This window comes from Leopardus geoffroyi, chromosome A1 (genome assembly GCF_018350155.1).
Source record: "Leopardus geoffroyi isolate Oge1 chromosome A1, O.geoffroyi_Oge1_pat1.0, whole genome shotgun sequence".
NCBI classification, from domain to species: domain Eukaryota; kingdom Metazoa; phylum Chordata; class Mammalia; order Carnivora; family Felidae; genus Leopardus; species Leopardus geoffroyi.
This window is the reverse complement of record NC_059326.1, coordinates 192,802,937-192,821,229: the sequence shown is the minus strand read 5'-3', so window position 1 is coordinate 192,821,229 and position 18,293 is coordinate 192,802,937. Positions and strand designations below refer to the sequence as shown.

Sequence of the window (18,293 nt, the reverse complement as noted above, 5' to 3'; positions counted from 1 at the left end):
AAGAAGCTGTGTGTACTGTAGCAGCCTGGCACTGGATGTAAGTGCTGTTTTGAAAAATATCTAAGGGCAAAATATATGTGGGAAATGTAGACCTCTCATCCGTACCAGTCAACTTTGGAGCCAACATCACACACTGCCTTGTATAGACACCCAACTGTTTTCTGGGTATGTGTCTGAGCTACCCCCGCTAGAAGATACTCTCTTTTAGGGTAAAGATTATGTTTTATTCTTCTCTTGTGGCTGACCCTGAAATGGGTATATGTAATACGTTCAATAGTTTACTTCTGAATGTACGAACTCTGAGTGAGGCATTCTATTAAACTGTTCCTTTTTTCCTATTAATTTTCATCCTATATTTTCCTACTATAAAAGCAATAATTGCTTCCTGGGGAAAATGCAAAGGTAGACCAAAAGGAGAAAAATATCAACCATATTTCCACTACCCATGATAATAATTACTATTAGAACATTAGTACTTTGGTAGATTTCATATGCACAAATAGTTGCTTTCCTTTTTTATTTTTTAACTTATATGTACACACATATCCCATATGCAATTTTAAATCCTGCATTTTTAAGTTAACATGAATACAGCACTTCTCCAACTCATCAATTCTTTGTTGAAGAGTCCATGATGAATTGTTCTATATAGAAAACACTTACAGTGATGTTGAAACTACCTTAAATGTTGAAAAGATCATAAATAACTGCAAAATATCTCACTCTGAAGATGTTAGGTAGTTTACCTAACCACTTCTCTTGTGGAACTTGAGGTTCTTTTTCTATTTTCCTTTTATAAATAATCCTACAATGAACATCCTTGTTTAAATTTTTCTCTGGTAGGCCAATTTCCTGAAATGGTTGTTCTGCATGTGAAATTACTAGACGAGAGGGTACAAATACGTTCAAGGTCACTGAAGAAAATTTAAGATCACAGAGCATCTGCTCCTAAACATGGAAACTGGTAGCTTTCCTTTTTTCATCAGGGCACAAACCAAAAACCTCTTTAATGCCAAGCCACCTAGTACTACCAAAATAGGTACAAGTGCTCACCTAACACTCCCGCCCCCTGAACACCCCCCACCCCCACCCAGGTCAATGCTACCCATCCCTAAATGATTGTGTGACCGCATGACCCTATGACCCTGGGCTAGTCCCTTTGGGCCTTTGGTCATTGTTAGTCCCCAAGTTGCCCAGCAGAGAGGTGGCCTGACGAGGGGTGCTAGACTAGATTTTCCGAAGGCCCTTCTGGGTGTGTGATGCCCTGGGTACCTAACCCCAAGCTCAGGGGCTTGCTAGCTATCGTGGATAGATCGGGAGGCTTAAAGCAATAGAAGCTACAGCTTACAGAGCTTCAGGGAAGGCTCAAGATACAGCAAGCCCTTCCCCATGCCGAGACCGGCCCTTGATCCTCCACTCCAACCTTTTCTCCCGGTCTTCCGCAGTCCCCGCTTCCCCGCGCGGTTCACCCAGTCCACCCTCCAGACGTTATACTGACTTCCGATTCTTCCCAGCCGTAGGGTCACAAAAGCCCCGTAGGGGTTTTCTTCCTCCCTCTCCTCTTTCGGCGCCGACCAAGCCAGTCCCAGTCTCTACAGTCTGAGGTCTCCGCCACCCTCCAGCATCCGACTACCTTGCAATACCCGCCATCAGACCCCCATCATCTCCTCTGCACGTCTTTCCACGTATCTGTACCGGCTTGTCCCTCAGTCTTTCCCGCCATGCCTGGCTTTCTGTGCTGTTTCATCCACCCTATCTCCCATCGGTCTGCGGGTCCTCTGGCCTTGGTCCTGCGGTTTTTACGTTCTCATGACAGAACCTCTATCCTCGTCAGGTACCCCCTCAATGCCCCTCCCTATGTTTGTCCCTCGGCGCCCCCGCCCACGTCTACACTTCAGTACGCCCCCGATTGTGCTCCTCCGTTCCCGGAATCTGGCCCTCCGTCCAGCCAGGCCCCTGCTCACTATCCCTCCCCGAGCCTGAAGAGTCTGCGGCCCGGTTCCCCTCCCGCACCCGGGTAACTCTTCCCTCTTCCACTTTCTCTACTTTGAACCCATCCCAGCAGAGTCCAGGAAGTAGCCAGGCGCCGGGGACTGGCGGCGGAGGCGCCCAATGGGGTGTGCCAGCGGCGGCAGGCGCCCCGCCCACAGAGCGAACGAGGCCAATGGCCGCGCGGAGGCGGGACTTCCGCTGTCCCGCGGAGGGCGGGGGAGCGAACTGTTGTGGTGCGGTGTGTTGGGCGGGCGGCGGCCGGGTGGCCCAGGGGCTGCCGCGGGACTCGGGGCGCAGCCGAGCGGCTGCAGGGGTGGAGCGAGCCGGACGCGCCCCGGGGCCCGGGCGCCGCGGGTTCGAGGCCGGGTCCCGCGTGGGGAGGCCGTGCCACCCCGGCGGAGCTGCCCGGCGGCGAGTTTGCCCCGCAGCCGAAAGAAGGCGGGAGCCGGCGGGGGCCCTCGAAACCCCCTGGCAAGCCGGGCCCGGAGTCCCCAGGGAGCGGCTGCTTCCTGGGACGCCCTCCCGGACGCCCCCGCCGAAGGGTAACGGTTCTGGGCCCCCGGCAGAAGGCGCCTCCGGGTGACCCCCGGCGGGGCCCTGCGAGCCGCGGGAGCCGACCCCGGGGCCTCGAGCGGGGAGGAAGGGGCTTTCCGGAGGCGCGGGGCCAGGGGCCGAAAGAGCCGGAGCGCAGCGGAGCAGAGCCGGGCCTCCTGGGCGCGGGGCAGGGCAGCGCCTGGTCTGGAGACGGACTCCGGGACCCTCAGGTGCGGGGGCCTCGGCGACCTGCCCCGCGGGGCGCGCGGCCGCGGAGTGGCCTACTGGGGATCCTCCCGCAGAGGGGCCGGCCCGGGGCGGGGAGATGAACGGCTTTAGCACGGAGGAGGACAGCCGCGAAGGGCCCCCCGCCGCCCCCGCCGCCGCCCCGGGCTACGGCCAGAGCTGCTGCCTCATCGAGGACGGCGAGCGCTGCGTCCGGCCCGCGGGCAACGCCTCCTTCAGCAAGAGGGTCCAGAAGAGCATCTCGCAGAAGAAACTCAAGCTGGACATCGACAAGAGCGTGAGTCCGCCCCTGCCCCTGCCCCTGCCCCTGTCCCCGGCTGGGTCCCCTTGCGCCGCCGTCCTCCGGCCGCTGTCCCCGGCTGAGGGCCGGACCCCGGGGCCCTCCCCGCCCTGGGCCTCGCCGCCCTTTATCTGCAAACTGGGTGGGGAGTTGCACTCGAGATTTCAAAGGCCGCTTCAGCGCAGACAGGCTCCGACTGGGATTCTGCCCAAATCCGGGAGATTGGGGGGGGGGGGGGAAGGGGGCTCCGAGGACCTCTCCTTCCTGGGGAGATTTGACAACAGTTTAGGGCTTGTTGTGTTGATTTAGAGCAGGGAGACATGGGTTAATATTGTTGGCCCACGAAGGAGCAAGTGTTGGGGAGGGGGCGATGAAGGGGCCCAGCTCTTCTTTAACTTCTCTTCTCGGAACCATGTTATTCCTTCAGAGATGGAAAGGTGGCAGTTACTTCCCCCCTGCCGCGGCCTCGGCTTCTGCAGAGGGTCATCGAGCTCGCTGCTTTGCATGCAGCTGTGGGGAAATGGGATTTTTCAAGGATGTGGCAGAAATAAGGCCAAGACCAGGTCTTGGGAGGCGGTTCCTGCAGTCCAAGTGACCAGGAGGAAGAAAATCAGTTTTCTTAGGGGTAACTTCTTAGGGAAGGGGGCTTTAAATTTGATTAGAATTACCCTGTGTTTTGTGCCTAATTATAGGGAAACTTTTCCTGTGTGATTTCACCACTTCTAGTTAACAATTCTAAAGATGTGCCTATTGTCAACCAATTAAGAACTTTTTAGTTTGACATCTGTTGCTGCAAGCCTTAAGTGGCTGCCTTGTGATTAGGAATTGGAAATGAGTTAAGGGGGGTTTTAATATTCTGGTAGACAAGCTAAATTCAGGTGGTTAACATCCGTTCTTTTTTAGGACCAAAATTCCACTGTTGGGGAAAATCATAGATTGCTTGTTAAACTGAAAGGGCAACCACTTTTTTACTTTGGGTTTTGCAGCTGAAACTGAGGCCCAGAGATAGGAAAGGACAGTGCCAAAGTGTCACAGTGACTGAGAGGCTGGTTAATTTAAAAACCCATTATCTGATTTACTTCCAAGCACCATGCATAAGCCTTGATTAAGTCTTAATAAATAAAATATCTTCCCTGCCCTTTTCTCCAGGCTTTTCCCTCCCACCCCAAGTTTTTTTTAAGTTAACAATTACAATACATATTTGCAACTCTTGAATGTAAAGATGCTATTTTAAAAAATGGCTGGGAGTGAGTTAATGGCTTTTCTTATTACAAATCTCTATGAATGGATGGATGGATGGATGGATGGATGAAAGAAATTCATCTGAGGGCAAACAATTGGCTAGAGATCCAGATTAGGACACACACTGAAGTGAAATGCCTAATCCTAAAACAGCAGTGAATTCATCCTCTTGGAAACACTGCCTACCTTTTGTGCAGGTGGTTGGGCAACTTTACTTGAGCAGCTTATAATAATAATATTTTCCAGTCCTTAAAAAAAAGAAATTTCCTGTTCTTTTAAACCCTTGGATGCCATGACATCTGAACAATTGTGATGCTGCCACCGGGGGGCTCCATTTACCCAGTGACCCCACTGGAAAACCTGTGTTGAGCTACGTTGGTGTTTTCACACACACTGTCTACAAAAGAGGCATCCTGAGCCTGGCACCAGAGTTCCCCCAAAGTAATGCTTCTGGAGGAGTAGTGTTTCAAGATGGAATCACTCACAACTTGTTTCAAGGTGGTGGTGTACAATCATTATTTCTGAAGGGGATTCTATTTCATTCTCACAGGCTTGGGCAGGAATTCAATTCTAAGTAACTGCTGTGTTACAAGAAATTTTAGCTGTTGCAGAAAGGGAAACGGAAAAGAAAAACACTAGAGCCTTTGCTAGCACCCTCCTTCCTCAACCCGTAGCCCCCAAAGGCCACTGAGCTCTGAAATTTTTGAAAACCAGTATGTACTTCAAAATGGTTAAGGAGAAATAATGACTATTTATCTTGTAAAAGGGTCTAGCAGAGAACCTTTTAAAATAATAGCACCAAAAGTCCAATTCAGGCAGTTTAAATTCATTTGATGTAGACATTGGCAGTGTTCTATGAGTTATTAACATATAACGTGTTTTCAAACATTCCTCCAATTGACATATTTCTGCTTTATTCTGGAGAAAAGTGAAGTTGAGAACAGTATAAAGAAAATGTTGGGGTAGGAAAGGACCTGTGTGAGGGATCAGAAGGTCTGAGTGACCTTGGCCAGATCATAACTCCATCTGTGTGGCTTCTGTTTCTCTCTGTAGAAAATGAGATCAGGGCCAGTGGGGTTACACCGGTGATTGCTAAGTTCTCTTCCATCCAGGATTCCATTATTCTAGTGTCCTGACCTGAAATCTCCCAGCCACAGCTCGGGAAATCACCTCTGTGGCCTGTTCTACCAAGTGTGGCACTCTGTGAATTTGAGAAGCTGCTTAATCTCAGAGTTTACACATGGAACTAGCTAACATGAGGGCCAGCTTCCTATCAGGGATGGACAGTAGGGTGTGAGTGTGCTTTCTTCCCTGATAAAACCTTGTCCCATGGTCCATACATCAACCGGGAGGGATTCTTTGGGACAGCGACATGCTGTAACTGAAAGTCCTTTGACAGAGTTGACTCTGGCAAAGCTACTCCAATTTGTAACCATTTGTAACTGGTGGCTTTTGCTGGCCTAAGCTGTTTTTAGATGCGAGGGACGCCTCTGTTGGTGCAACTGCACTTACTGAACACCTGCTGTCTGCAAGATATGGTCACAATCTAAACTGAAAAGTACTCATGACTCCCCAACCCAACCACATGAAAGTGATCGTTCATCTGACTGCAAAGCGATTTTCATTATTTTCTCCGTGAAAAGACCTGAATTAATTGATGTTGGTTTCCTGTCAGCTTACTTTTATCTTTAAGAATTTAAGGAATAGGGCGACTGGGTGGCTCAGTCTGCTGAGCGTCCAACTTTTGATTTCGGCTCAGGTCATGATCTCATGGTTCATGAGTTCCAGCCCTGCATCGGGCCTGCTGGGGATTTTCTCTCTCCCTCTCTCTCTGCCCCTCCCCTGCTCATGCTCACTCTCACTCTCTCAAAATAAGTAAGTAAGCTTAAAAATTAAAAAAAAAAAAAAAGAAAGAAAGAAAGAATTAGGAGTGCCTGGGTTGCTCAGCCAGTTAAGCATCTGACTTTTGATTTCGGCTCAGGTCATGATCTCACAGTTCGTGAGTTCGAGCCCCAAATCGGGTTCTGTGCTGACAGTGCAGAGCCTGCTTAGGATTCTCTCTCTGTGTCCCTCCGCCCCTCCCTCAAAAATAAAATAAGAACAAATAAATTTTAAAAAATAATAAAATAAACATTAAAAAAAATCAAAAATAAAAAAAAATAATAATTTAAGGAACAGAGGTTCCTGGCTGGCTCATTTGGTAGAACATGCAACTCTCAATCTCAGGGTTGTGAGTTCAAGCCCCATGCTGGCACCGAGCCTACTTAAAAGAAAGAAAAAAAAAAGAAGGAATAAACTCAAATTCAGAAGTCCCTCAAGAACATTTGTGTGACATCTGCCTCAGTGTCAACAACCCCAAGTCATTTACACAGGCATTTAGTCTGTTAGGTTTTTGAGTGTCTCCTCCAGCCAACCCTGGCACTTACATTCTTCAGTAAAAACACGTTACTACTTAGCTGCTGTTGCTGCCTTCACTTACTATTATGCCTCCAGCCTGCATTCGAAAATCAGCGGTAGCATCCACCTTCTTCCATGTGGCTTCTGGGAGAATGAGAATCTCTGCACCTTTCCACTTCTCTTTGTGGACCAGAGGTGTGCTGATGCAAGAAGTATAATTCTGATACACAGAAATCAAGTTTTTCAGAGAGACGTCATCCTACAGTAGTAGCTGTTGTCCGTGTGAAAATAGGAAGTCCTGTCTGCTATCGCCACAGCCCCATCCTTCCTCCTCTCCTCCTTCCTGAGACAGTGCCTTCCAGCCCATTGTAAATTCATAACTCCTACAGGTCTGAAAATGTCACATCACTCCCTGCTTCCAAAACCTTGGGGGACTCTGTCTTAAGGAAAGTCTAAGCTGTTCTCGTAGCCCCCACCCCCGAACTCTCATTGTGCTCCCGTGTGGGCCGTTATCTCCACCTCACCGACACTGTCTACCCTGGGCTGCCTCCCTCACGCCTTCTTGTCAGCCGTGTTTGAGACTCTAAGTCTTGGCTCTTCTTCCCATCTGGAATGCTTCCTATCTACCTCTAAATCCTCCCTTGTAGTCAGGGACCTCTGCACTGACTGTCCCAGCCACAGGCATGTCTTCCGTGGCTGAATCCGTACCATTTATCGTCTCTAGCCTTCAGTGAGGACTTAGTTTATGATCTGCCGCCCAGTGTGATAGTAACGTTCGTGTCTCTTTGTGGGTTTTTTCTTCTGCAACCCAACATAAAACCTCTAGAAATTAGGGCCTACGTCTTATTCTTCCTTCTGTGTCTTCAGTGACTTGCAGTGGCGAGAACCCCATAATTTGGTAGATACCTGTTGCTGTTTCCATGGAATCGGCAACTCTCACTTTAATTTGCTTCCCATCAGGTAAGGCACCTGTATATCTGCGACTTCCACAAAAATTTCATCCAGAGTGTACGAAATAAAAGGAAGAGGAAGACAAGTGACGATGGCGGAGATTCTCCTGAGCACGACACTGACATTCCTGAGGTAAAGGTCAAAAGGATCAGCTTGAGAAAGCTGGGAGAATGGATTCTAATGTGATCGTTATCTCTGGCCTGGTCTACTGGTTGTATTCAGAAATAATTTTAGTCCCCTTTGTTTTGCTGTGGTTTGTTTGAAAAGTGAATCAGAGAGAGAGTCATGGTAATATCAAATCTGAGAGCTGAAAACTTAGAAATCAACTAGTCTCACTGCCCCATCATTTCACAGACAGGCACAGAGACCCGAGGTCACACACAGAGTTAGGGGGCTCTGGTCCAGCCTTTCCTGTAGGCCATACTGCCTTTCTTCAAGAAACCCCTGATAAATTCTTAACTACAACCACAATGGCAAGTTTTTTTAAACTTTTTTTTGCCTTCAGAGGTGGAGACTGAGCCTATATGGATTGAGGGAAGTCACTTGCCCTCTGTTTTCTGGTCTGCAAAAGGAAGGTGGACATTGTCAATGCATACCAGCTCTGATTTCCGTCGCTCTGATCCCTGGTCCAGGCTTGTTCCCAAGGAGCCATTCCAAAGTCAGCTATAAGGTTTCTCACCCCTGGCACTGCTGACATTGGGGGCCAGATAAGCCTTTGCTGTCAGGGCTGTCCCTGACATCATTGGATGTTTAGCCGCATCCCCAGATTCTACCCATTAGATGCCAGTCGCCACAGTAGTGACAATCAAAAAATGTCTTCAGACATTAGCAGGTGTCCTCTGGTGGGGCGGGGGTGGGGCTGGGGGTGGGCAAAAGCATCCCTTGTGGAGAACCATTGCACTAGACGATGAGACTGAGACTTCTCGAACCTTCAAGGTGCCAGTGCCTGCAGGAAGCAGTATTGGCTTTTCTTTCTATCTAAGTTGTTTTCACTTAAGACTCAGCAGAAGAAGAACCGTTGGTAATGTACGTTGAATATTTGACACATGAATATTTCATAAGGCAACTGCCTGTTAGCACTCAGAGTGGAAATGACTGCGTAGGAATAGAAAGAGTAGGCGGGCCTTTGTCTGCAGATGTGGAGAAACCCTTTGGAAATATGGTCCTTTCCCATGCCCCTCTCGGTGTCCCTTTTTCTAGCATTGGTTTATAGTATTTTTCTGTCGCCTTTAGCGTATTATTATTTTATAAAGAAATGGATGTATTCAATTTCAATGCTTTTTACAAAAAAAAAAAAAAAGGTTTGAGGAATGTTTTGAAAAGAATGAAGGACTTTGGTCCCTCATATTGATCATTCATTTTGTTTTTAAGTGCTCTCCACCTGCCCGAAGCAAGAACATCTCTTTTAGAGGCAGGTAAAAGCAGCCCAGCTTTCTGGGCCTTCAATATCTCATGACTGTGAAGCTTTCCTCTCTTCCTGTGTTAGAAAAAAAAGGGGGGGTCCTTTCCCTCTGTCATCCAGCCGTCTGCAGAGACCCCAACCTAACCTGCTGATTTGTACATTAGCTACAGTAGCTTTTCAGTTTTCCCTGAAGAGTTGTTGGGGGTTCTGATACCTGAAGGCTCAGCCTAGGGAAGAACTCTTTGAGAACAGCAGTAGTTCCCACTGTCCTTCTTCATGCCCCCCATCCAGTCTGCTGCCAAGCTGTGGCCTGTCGTCCTCCAGGATGCCTGTCTGGGTTTACCTTTGCTGTCCATGCTTAGTGTCCCCCTCCAGTATCACCAGCCTCCAAAGCTCAATTCGAGTATCTCATTTCTGATCCCTGCTACAGCATCACCCCCCGCACCCCCCACCAGTCTTCCATACAAGCCCCCACTAGACACATCTTTCTGGAACATCACCCTCTACTACCTATGGTAGCTCCTGCTTTTCGAGACCTGCTGCCCTCCAGTCCCACCTTTTAAACCTGTCACTAATGCCTATGACCCCTCTTCCTCTCATGACTTCCTCTCATGACTCTCTGTACTCGTGGTATTCTCTCTCATTCCCTACACTAGCCCTGTCCTTACCATCTTTCTAAACCCTGCTCTCCTTTGCTTCAGTTTCACTGCCTCCGTGAGCCCCCCGAGACCACCCCTTCCCAGCCAGAACTGTGTTTCCACTGTTTTTTGGTTTTGTTTTGTTTTGTTTTGTTTTTTGTCCTCCCAGCAAGTTATTAGTCCTCAGTGGATCATTTCTAAGATGTTTCTGTAGTTCTCTTCACCCCTGCCCCTCCTAGAGTAGTGCTGGGCACATAGTGCACTCCTGGTGAGTCATGCCTAATCAGGTGATGGATAATGTGTTTCTCCTCTTCTCTCCAGGTTGACCTGTTCCAGCTGCAGGTGAACACTCTACGGCGTTATAAACGACACTACAAATTGCAGACCAGACCAGGCTTCAATAAGGCCCAGTTAGCAGAAGTAAGTGGACAAATTGCACTATAAAAAGAAAGCCAGAAGTGTGCTTCTGTCAGTGACCTTGGTTCCCCCTACCGCTATGTGTGTCTGTTGATCATAATGCCCTCCACAGCTCTGGAAACAACTTCCTAGTCCCTCTTTTGTACAATCCAGAATCCCACAGCTTTACCTGGAAAGGCCCAGTTTCTATCACAGAAACCATGGCACAGAGAGAGGAAATGACTTATTTAAAATCACACAGCAAGTTCATGGCAGAATGGAGCCTGGAATCTCAAGACTCCTGATCCTAAGTCCTGAGTGTGCTTTTGTTTGTTCATTTGTTTGAATCTTGTTTTGTAAGATTCTTTATAGATATGGTCCTTTCTGCACATGAGGTGTGTCAGATTAATCACCCCAAAACCTTTGCTCATGTTCTTTAGGAGCTATTTTTTTCTTTAGTTTCTTTTTTTTTTTTCTTTGATTTCTTCTACTCTGATGTTGGTAATGGAAGCATTTATTCTAATGAATGGAACCCAAGAAATTTTTCTCCTATCCTGAGCTCTGAATACAATTTGGAGGAGGGGGCAGAGAATGGTCTGTTGGCCATTGTTTTAAAATACTGACAGCCTGGCTTGATACTTCTGTCCGATTGGCATTTGTGTGAGGACCTCTCATCACGCTTTTCGTAATGTGCTTTTCTGCCCATTGTAGAAAATTGGGAAAATGAAAAAAAGAAAAATATAATCCTACCATCCAGAGATGACCACTCTTTAGTGTTAGTTCTCTGACTTTTTTTTTTCATCAGTCCTAGCCCCCTCAATCCAATCAGAAATTTCCTTAAAAGTTCACAGCCCCATAGGTTTTTGATCTTTTCTTTAGGGGTTTCTTGCTGATCTATCATTTTTACTTTAAACTTCTTCAGCATCTAGATAAAACATAGTGCACAAGACTTACCCCTTTAAGGTAATGTTACCCATTTCCAGCATTCACCCTGGTGAAAGGGATGGGATGAGGTGGGGCAAGAGGAGACCTGCATTCTCAGGACTTATAAAATAAAGCCAAATGTCAGGAGTGCATAGTGAATGACAGATTATTCTTCAAATGTGATGTGTCTTTCAAGAGGCAGTTCTATTTAGGTGAATTCTTGGGTCAAACACTTACATCTGAACAACTGGCTATTCATTTGACACAATTTTACTTTATTCTTAATGTCTGTTTATTTTGAGAGAGAGAGAGAGCGTGCATTTGCATGAGCAGGGGAGGAGCAAAGAGAGAGGGAGAGACAGAATCCCAAGCAGGCCCCACACTGTCAGCAGGGAGCCCGATGTAGGGCTTGAACTCAAGAATAATGAGGTCACGACCTGAGCCAAGATCAAGCAACCCAGCCACCCAGGAGCCCCTCATTTGACACAATTTTAAAAAGACACTCTTCTGCCCAGTCCCAGGGCCTGAGAGCTGGAGATGGTAGCAGCTGGCCAAGCAGAGCAGTCCCAACCTGTTCCTCCATGGGGATGACCTTGACCTTTTGCCATGATGGACAGTTGGCTGCCACTGAAATAGAACTGCACTTTGGGAGTGTTGTGGGTTAAAGGGCTGCTTTTGGAGGCCTGGAAACCAAATCCCGCAGACCCCTGGAGAAGAAGGGCATTCTGAGCTCTATAGCACTGCAGGAAGTTCTGCAGTGATCGTAATCCCCTCCCTAGCTCTGGAAGCTAAGTCCTACTCCCTCTATGGCACAGTCCAGATTTTGTGGCCCTGATTTATGCATGCTTTAATGGACTCTGGTTTTTTTCCCCCATGTAGACTGTCAGCCGACACTTCAGGAACATACCTGTGAATGAAAAAGAGACCCTCGCCTACTTCATCTACATGGTGAAGAGTAACAAGAGTAGACTGGACCAGAAATCGGAGGGCGGCAAGCAGCTTGAGTGAGGAAGAAGCGCATCAAGGAACAAAGTATGATGCTTAATGCACAGGTGATATCTGCCACGTTTAGGCCCATAAAGACTGTTAAATTTTATTGTAAATAAAGAAGTTTGAATGATGAATACTGTAAATCTTTTCGGTCAGGAGAATCATATTCTCATGAGTCAGCATGTTATACAAAGACTTTCTTTTAAGGCAACTGCTGGACTGAAAAAACAAGACCATGATGAGATTGAGAGACTATGTATTGTAGCATTTAACAAAGCACTAAGCCAATTCTACTGGAAGTGTGGGATAAAAAATATTTCGGTACTCACCTGGTAATACCACTCTGCCTTGTGTGAGAGGTGGCACTGAGATAGCAGTGAGGCCCAGCCAGCTTGAGGAGCGGTAGACCCAGGAACAGACAGACGTGCCCCCGCTTTGTTGCGAGCTTTGTCGTTTAGCAGCACATCGGTTTGACAGCGGTCCTCCTCACTGGTCCCATGCCTTGCCTTGCACACAGTAGGCACTCGAGCAGTATCTGTTGGCTAGTTGCACTGTCGCTGACCGTGCCGGCCTCGTAACATCTGCTTCACACCTCTAGGTAATGAGACCCCTGCCATTTCTGTTGCTCACCACTTAACTTCTAGAGTACGGAGGAAGTCCTGATGCACCAGCAGGAGGTTTCTCATCACAAGAGGATTTGAGGGCAAGCGCATGTGCCAAGCTTTGTTCATGGAGGTTCCAGAAACACTGATGCAGAGACCCTCACAGGAGACGCAGCCCTCTGCACACCATCTGTGCTTTACTTTTTGGGGTGAAGTTACGAATTATGACTTCAGTCATTCTAGGCCATAAATGCTTTGACAGATGGAGATATTTAGTGATCTGGGGCCTGTGTTTTCAGAAGTACGAATCCTTAGTTCACAACCACCAAGAAAGCTGCCAAGGATCATGTAATTCCTGCTCATAAGTCCAGTTCTGGGACAAAAAGTCTGACTGGCCTTGACTCCCTGGGCTCGGGGTCACCAGCAAATCATGAGTTTGAGCTATTCGCAAAGGTCAGTGCCATTGTTCATTTTTCTGAGCAGTTTGCCTCCCTTTTAGGGGAAAAGATTGCTAAAATGATTTTTTTTTTAAGTATGAATAATTACCTGAGTTTTTTTAATGTTCAAAACCTCAGATTCCTCTATCTTCTTATATCAGAGCCAAAGTCTCCTTTGAAAGCAAAGCTTTATACCCAAAAATATGCTTTTGAAAAAGTTTCTAATCAGTGTATTAGGGGACAAAGGATGTGAATAGGGGCTGGGAGAAAAAGAGAAGAAAAGGACTTGGATTCTAATTTCTGACCGTCTTGACATGTACTGTGGTCGAAAGTATCATTTTCTTACTCAGTTTCAATTGTGAGTTCTTTCTTAAGCCTTAAATTGTAAAAGGAGCTGTGGATGGCCTGGCCCGGCAGAAAGTTTTAATGTCCCACAGATGGCTTACTCTGGGCATCCGCACAGAGAAGTCAGAACAAAACCCCACTAAGCAGGGTGGTGCACTTTCTGAAGGTCTCCGCTCTGTGAGGCAGAGGGCCATGCTCTCTGTGGACTGGGGACAGGCCACCCTGTCACTAAAATGCAGTGTGTTCCATTGCAGCAAATTTTCACCAGTGTTCAGAATGCACGTCTAGCAGATTACAGCCTTTTTAAATATGTATAAATGAATGTACATAGAGCATACTCTAGACTATGAGGGGATCTTATTTTAATACACCCGGCTATGGATGGCACGTCAAGGTACTCTCTGAGTGTTTTTAGTCATTCAGATTCAGTATGTAGAGATTGTCGTACTGCGTGTAGCTGAAAGATGTTGGTGTGTGGACATCAGGAAGGCTCAAAGGTTATGTGGCTTGTATGGGTTTTTTCCTAAGAGGCTGAGTTAGAAAGGCTTTGGAGGCATCAAACACCAAGCCTCCCTCCCTTGTCAAGGGGAGTGTTTTCTCATCAGGCTGCAGTTTGGGGGGCCAGATAGGCCTAGAGGTTAAGGCACTGGTAACCCTCTGTCTGGAAAGGTCCATCTCTTGTCGAGAAAGTGTACCTTTCTGGTGTGTAAGTGAAAATTGCAGATGTGTAGATCCTGTCACTGTTTCTTGAACAGCAGGTCCGTTTCCCAGTGGGGAGAGACAGCAGTACGTTTCTGTACAAGAAGCTGTGGTGTTAGGATCCATCTGTTCACGTGTATCGGTAAGCGCGCTCTGGTTCCAGCCAGAAACCCGGGAGACTCGCACCTTCGGCCAGACGCTGTGCTGCCTCTCCTCGGAAGAGGTGCTTTTGGAAAATGGAGGTCGTGGGTATCTTTTCACCCTTTGAAAATGTGTCAGATGAGAGAAAAGACAAAGCTATCTGAACTGACGTTTCTCATGTGTGCAGAAATCTGTTCTTTCATCAAACCACTAAGCCGCTTGCCTTAGCCTCTTCTGCAGTTTCCCATGGCTTGATCTGTGCGCAGGAGGCTTCTGCCTATGGGAAATGGCGGGGCCCTCCGAAGGAGTGGGGTTTGGGAAAGCAGTGTTCATCTTGGCTGCCTACATTTTTATGCACCTGCCAAGGACTCTTGCGCTTCTCTCCACCTGTAATGTTGCAACATTGCCTTCTCTCCTCTTGGTGCTCCTGGGCAAAACTGGAATGTGAAATCCAGAGCGGACGTTGTCTTCTTAAAGAGTATGGTGCCTGCCTCGGTCCAGCCTGGTGTGGTTCTTTCATATGCGCTGAAGGTTGTCACGTGGAAATGTCAGCATCCTGCCACTCATGTCGCTCTGATTTAGAGTTTTAAAAAAACAAATGGACAAACTTCTTATTTCAGCAAACACACTCTTAGGTTGGCAACAGCATGTGAAAAAGATCGTAGCTGAATCCCATGAAAGATTGAAACCAAAGGCTTTAAGATTGGCATTGTAAAATGACAAGGAATTTCACTTATGTGTTAGAGCCGCCAAGTTGGTAGATGTTCCTGACATAGCTAAATATTCACTGCTAGCCTTCCAGGGAACAGATACTAATAATTGTTTGCAGCTGGAATGTCACATCTAACCTTGGCATTTCCGCTGCTTATTTTGTGGGAACTTCTTGGTTAACATCCTGCAGGACAACCAGCTGGTAGACAAGGGAGAAAGTAGGAGAGGGGACTTACTTGGGAGCCCTTGTCTGTTGAAGTAGGCTGTCCAGACCGTGGATCCCAGCAAAGTTGCTTCATGGAAGTCCCCTAAAGGTTCTCAGTCCTTATAATGGTGAGATCCAAAAGTAAGGAAAGGGTCTTTGAGTCATCAGTCCGGTCTCCCCACAGGTGCTGACATTCTGCCTACAACTGTCCCACCAAGGATTTGAACAGTCTGGGTTTAAACATCTCTGAGGACAGGGAACTCACTACCTCCTGGGGAAGCCTGCTCTATCTCTGTAAACCTCTGGCTTTTCTATGTTCTCTGTAATTTCCATCTTAGTCTGTCCCCAGTAGGGGCCATGTGGAACAAGTTGTTCATCTTGGCCAAGGACCCAATCGCTGGCACTGTCCCATGGCCTAGCAGCCATCTTTTGGAAAGGAGCAGCTGGCAGATGGACACTTTGGTGTGCTGACTGTCCTTCCCCCTCAGCATTAGTCCATTTAGTTCCTTGTTGAAGGATGTTGCGGAAACCCCATCAGCCTGGTTATACTCACTTGTTGCCGCTGAAGCTAACGGAAGGGTCAAGAGAGGAAGGGATGCTATCAGCCTGATAAAAAATAACCTAAGAAGGTGTGAGACCCTGGTTCCATGCTTGCCACACAAAAACGGATGCTCACATCACTCAGGAAGAGTTTTAGCTAGAAGATTGTAAAACACTGCTCCCTGTGGAGTGTAAAGGTTCCACGGCTACTGAGGGCTTGTACCTTAAAATTTCTGCAAGTTCTTCACACGTTTTTATTGAGCAAACGAAGCTTAGGCTACCTTGAGGGGAGGGGTACACCACATGTCTCTGTGTCCTAGAAGTGCCATACTTTCAAGCTGGAAAGTCCTCTAAGGTTGCTGGTGCGCCCTCATTCATTTTAAAGATAGGAGACTAAAATTCAGAACAACTTGCCCGAGTCACATGGCACTGTCTGGACTAACATCTCGTCCTCCTGACCTGTCCAGAGCTCTGCTCACTCTCTGACTTGCACAGGACTCAAATCCTGTCTAATGTAACTGCCTTCAGATTCTTGAGACCTGGCCACTGAGCAGAGAGGTTCCCAAGGCCATCTCTTCGGGGCTGTGAACCACCATGCTGAGCTGCTCAAGGTCGTGTGAAATGATTAGGAAAGCAGTCAGCTGAGTTTGCACAATGAATGTGAGGGGAGAACAGTTCTAGCTTATGACTTAAGACTGTGATTCAGAAGCCCTTGCGGGAGACATAGTGTTGCTCTAGAATCTAAGTTCTCACAAAATGGGCTTTCTCTGTGATCTGTTGGTCAGGCTTCTGCCTTTCATGTGGTCCTCTGGGGTTGTGTCACTCAGATGGCCCTGACTCGGACAGACACAGCTCTGAAGCCCTGTGATTCCCAGCCTCCCCGCCCCTGTTACTGGGCTAGGCAGTGGAACTGAAGGACAAAAGTAAACTCAAGGTCATGGCCTGGAAAGCACGGTGTTTGGGGGTGCCTTTTTAGTCCCTTCATTTTATTGCAGACTGTTCCCAAGTTCAAGGTTGGGTCAAGTTGATCTGATGTTTTGAGATGGAGTCTAGTCTGAGGCAAGGTGGGACCTCTTCTTAAGATAGAAATGTCTGCAATCAGTTATTTCACCTGGCTCGCGTCTTAAACCACAAACCCTCCGGTTGCTCTCACTCCATGAATGCATCTTCGCCAATGGCGGAGGGTCATACAGGACCCCTGTTTTACGTGTCTCCTCTCCATTATGCCCATCAGAATGTTTTCAGGGTGTGGGTTTGTTCTCCATTTTGTAACTGCCTTATCAAAAAGCAAGTGCCCTTCCATTCCAGGCCTCCTCATACTGTACTTGTTTCCTGCCAAATTTGGGGGATCACTTGTATTTTAATTTTGTAATCTATGGCTCTGTACTGTTGAAAGGCTCTCCATTCTGTGGGGTCTCCTTAGTATGTACGTGACTTTTCATGTTGCAATATCACACGGATGGGACGGCCCGACTTTCACTCTTAATAAACGATCTGAATGAATAACAAGAGACACATTCTGTTGTTCTCCTTGACCGTCCACATGGAATTCAGATGCTTTCACTTCCGTATTTGGCCCCTGGCTGTGTAGTTACAGCAATTGCTGCCAGCGGTTTTTCCTCCAGACTCTAACTACTAGCTCCTACGTTCCCCCTTCCCATCCCAGTGCACGTCGAGTAAGTTTAGGTCACAGAAGTTTATTCCTGCCCTCCCACTCATGTGGAAAGAGATTGAGGGGTCCGAAGGCCGGAGTGTGGAGCCTGAATGCTGCACAGCAAGCCTGACACGCTGAGCAAGGAGCTTCAGTCTGGGTCTGCAGTTATCCACGTATAAAGCGAAGGCCTTGAGTAGCCTGGCTGGAGGGCGGCAGGTTGACGTGCCCGCAGGGGCAGCCGGGGAACTCACGTCCCTCCTGAGGGCAGCCGCCACTCCGCTCTGGCGTCTCGTTGCCATTTGAGGATGCCAGCCCTGTGGGCCCAGTTCTTGAGATTTCACAAGAGGAGCTGGTAATCTGGATCTTCATATAAAGATCTCAATGTTCAAATGTCTCAAAACTTATTTTTCACAGGATATGGACTGGCGTGTCTTTACCTATAGTAAAGGCTTGCTATTTAGAGTTCGTCCATCATCTGAATGCTTGTTAGACATGAAGAATCTCCACCCCCCTCACCTGCCAACTGTCTACTGAATCAGCTCTGTGTTTTAACAAAGTCCCCAGCAAGTCATGTGCTCATGACGGGGTTAGCTGACTGGGTTGTGCTGGTGGAGGTCCCCGAGCCCTCATGGGATGAAGTCCCTTGCCCAGCCAAGCCTGAGACTTTCACATCTGCCATTAGTGCCACTTTAAATTTTTTTTTTTTCAACGTTTATTTTTGGGACAGAGAGAGACAGAGCATGAACGGGGGAGGGGCAGAGAGAGAGGGAGACACAGAATCGGAAACAGGCTCCAGGCTCTGAGCCATCAGCCCAGAGCCCGACGCGGGGCTCGAACTCACGGACCGCGAGATCGTGACCTGGCTAAAGTCGGACGCTTAACCGACTGCGCCACCCAGGCGCCCCCATTAGTGCCACTTTAGCACACCTCTGTCCTCAGAATGAAAGGGAATAAAATGCAATAAATA

At 47.8% G+C, this 18,293-nt stretch overlaps 1 protein-coding gene across 1 annotated transcript; it reads left to right on the top strand.

Annotated features, from left to right (window-relative positions):
• The first annotated feature begins 2,233 nt into the window (after nt 1-2,233).
• Nucleotides 2,234-17,185, top strand: SAP30L (SAP30 like). The gene is made up of 4 exons (XM_045436540.1): nt 2,234-3,049; nt 7,652-7,774; nt 10,004-10,102; nt 11,882-17,185. The coding sequence occupies exons 1-4, from the start codon at nt 2,852-2,854 to the stop codon at nt 12,008-12,010; spliced, it is 549 nt and encodes a 182-aa protein (XP_045292496.1). The 5' UTR covers nt 2,234-2,851; the 3' UTR covers nt 12,011-17,185.
• Nucleotides 17,186-18,293: the final 1,108 nt, after the last annotated feature.

Coding starts and splice junctions, on each gene's coding strand:
- SAP30L (XM_045436540.1), top strand. CDS start 2,852: ATGAACGGCTTTAGCACGGAGGAGGACAGCCGCGAAGGGCCCCCCGCC. Junction 3,050..7,651: donor AGCTGGACATCGACAAGAGC/GTGAGTCCGCCC, acceptor GCTTCCCATCAG/GTAAGGCACCTGTATATCTG. Junction 7,775..10,003: donor ACGACACTGACATTCCTGAG/GTAAAGGTCAAA, acceptor TCTTCTCTCCAG/GTTGACCTGTTCCAGCTGCA.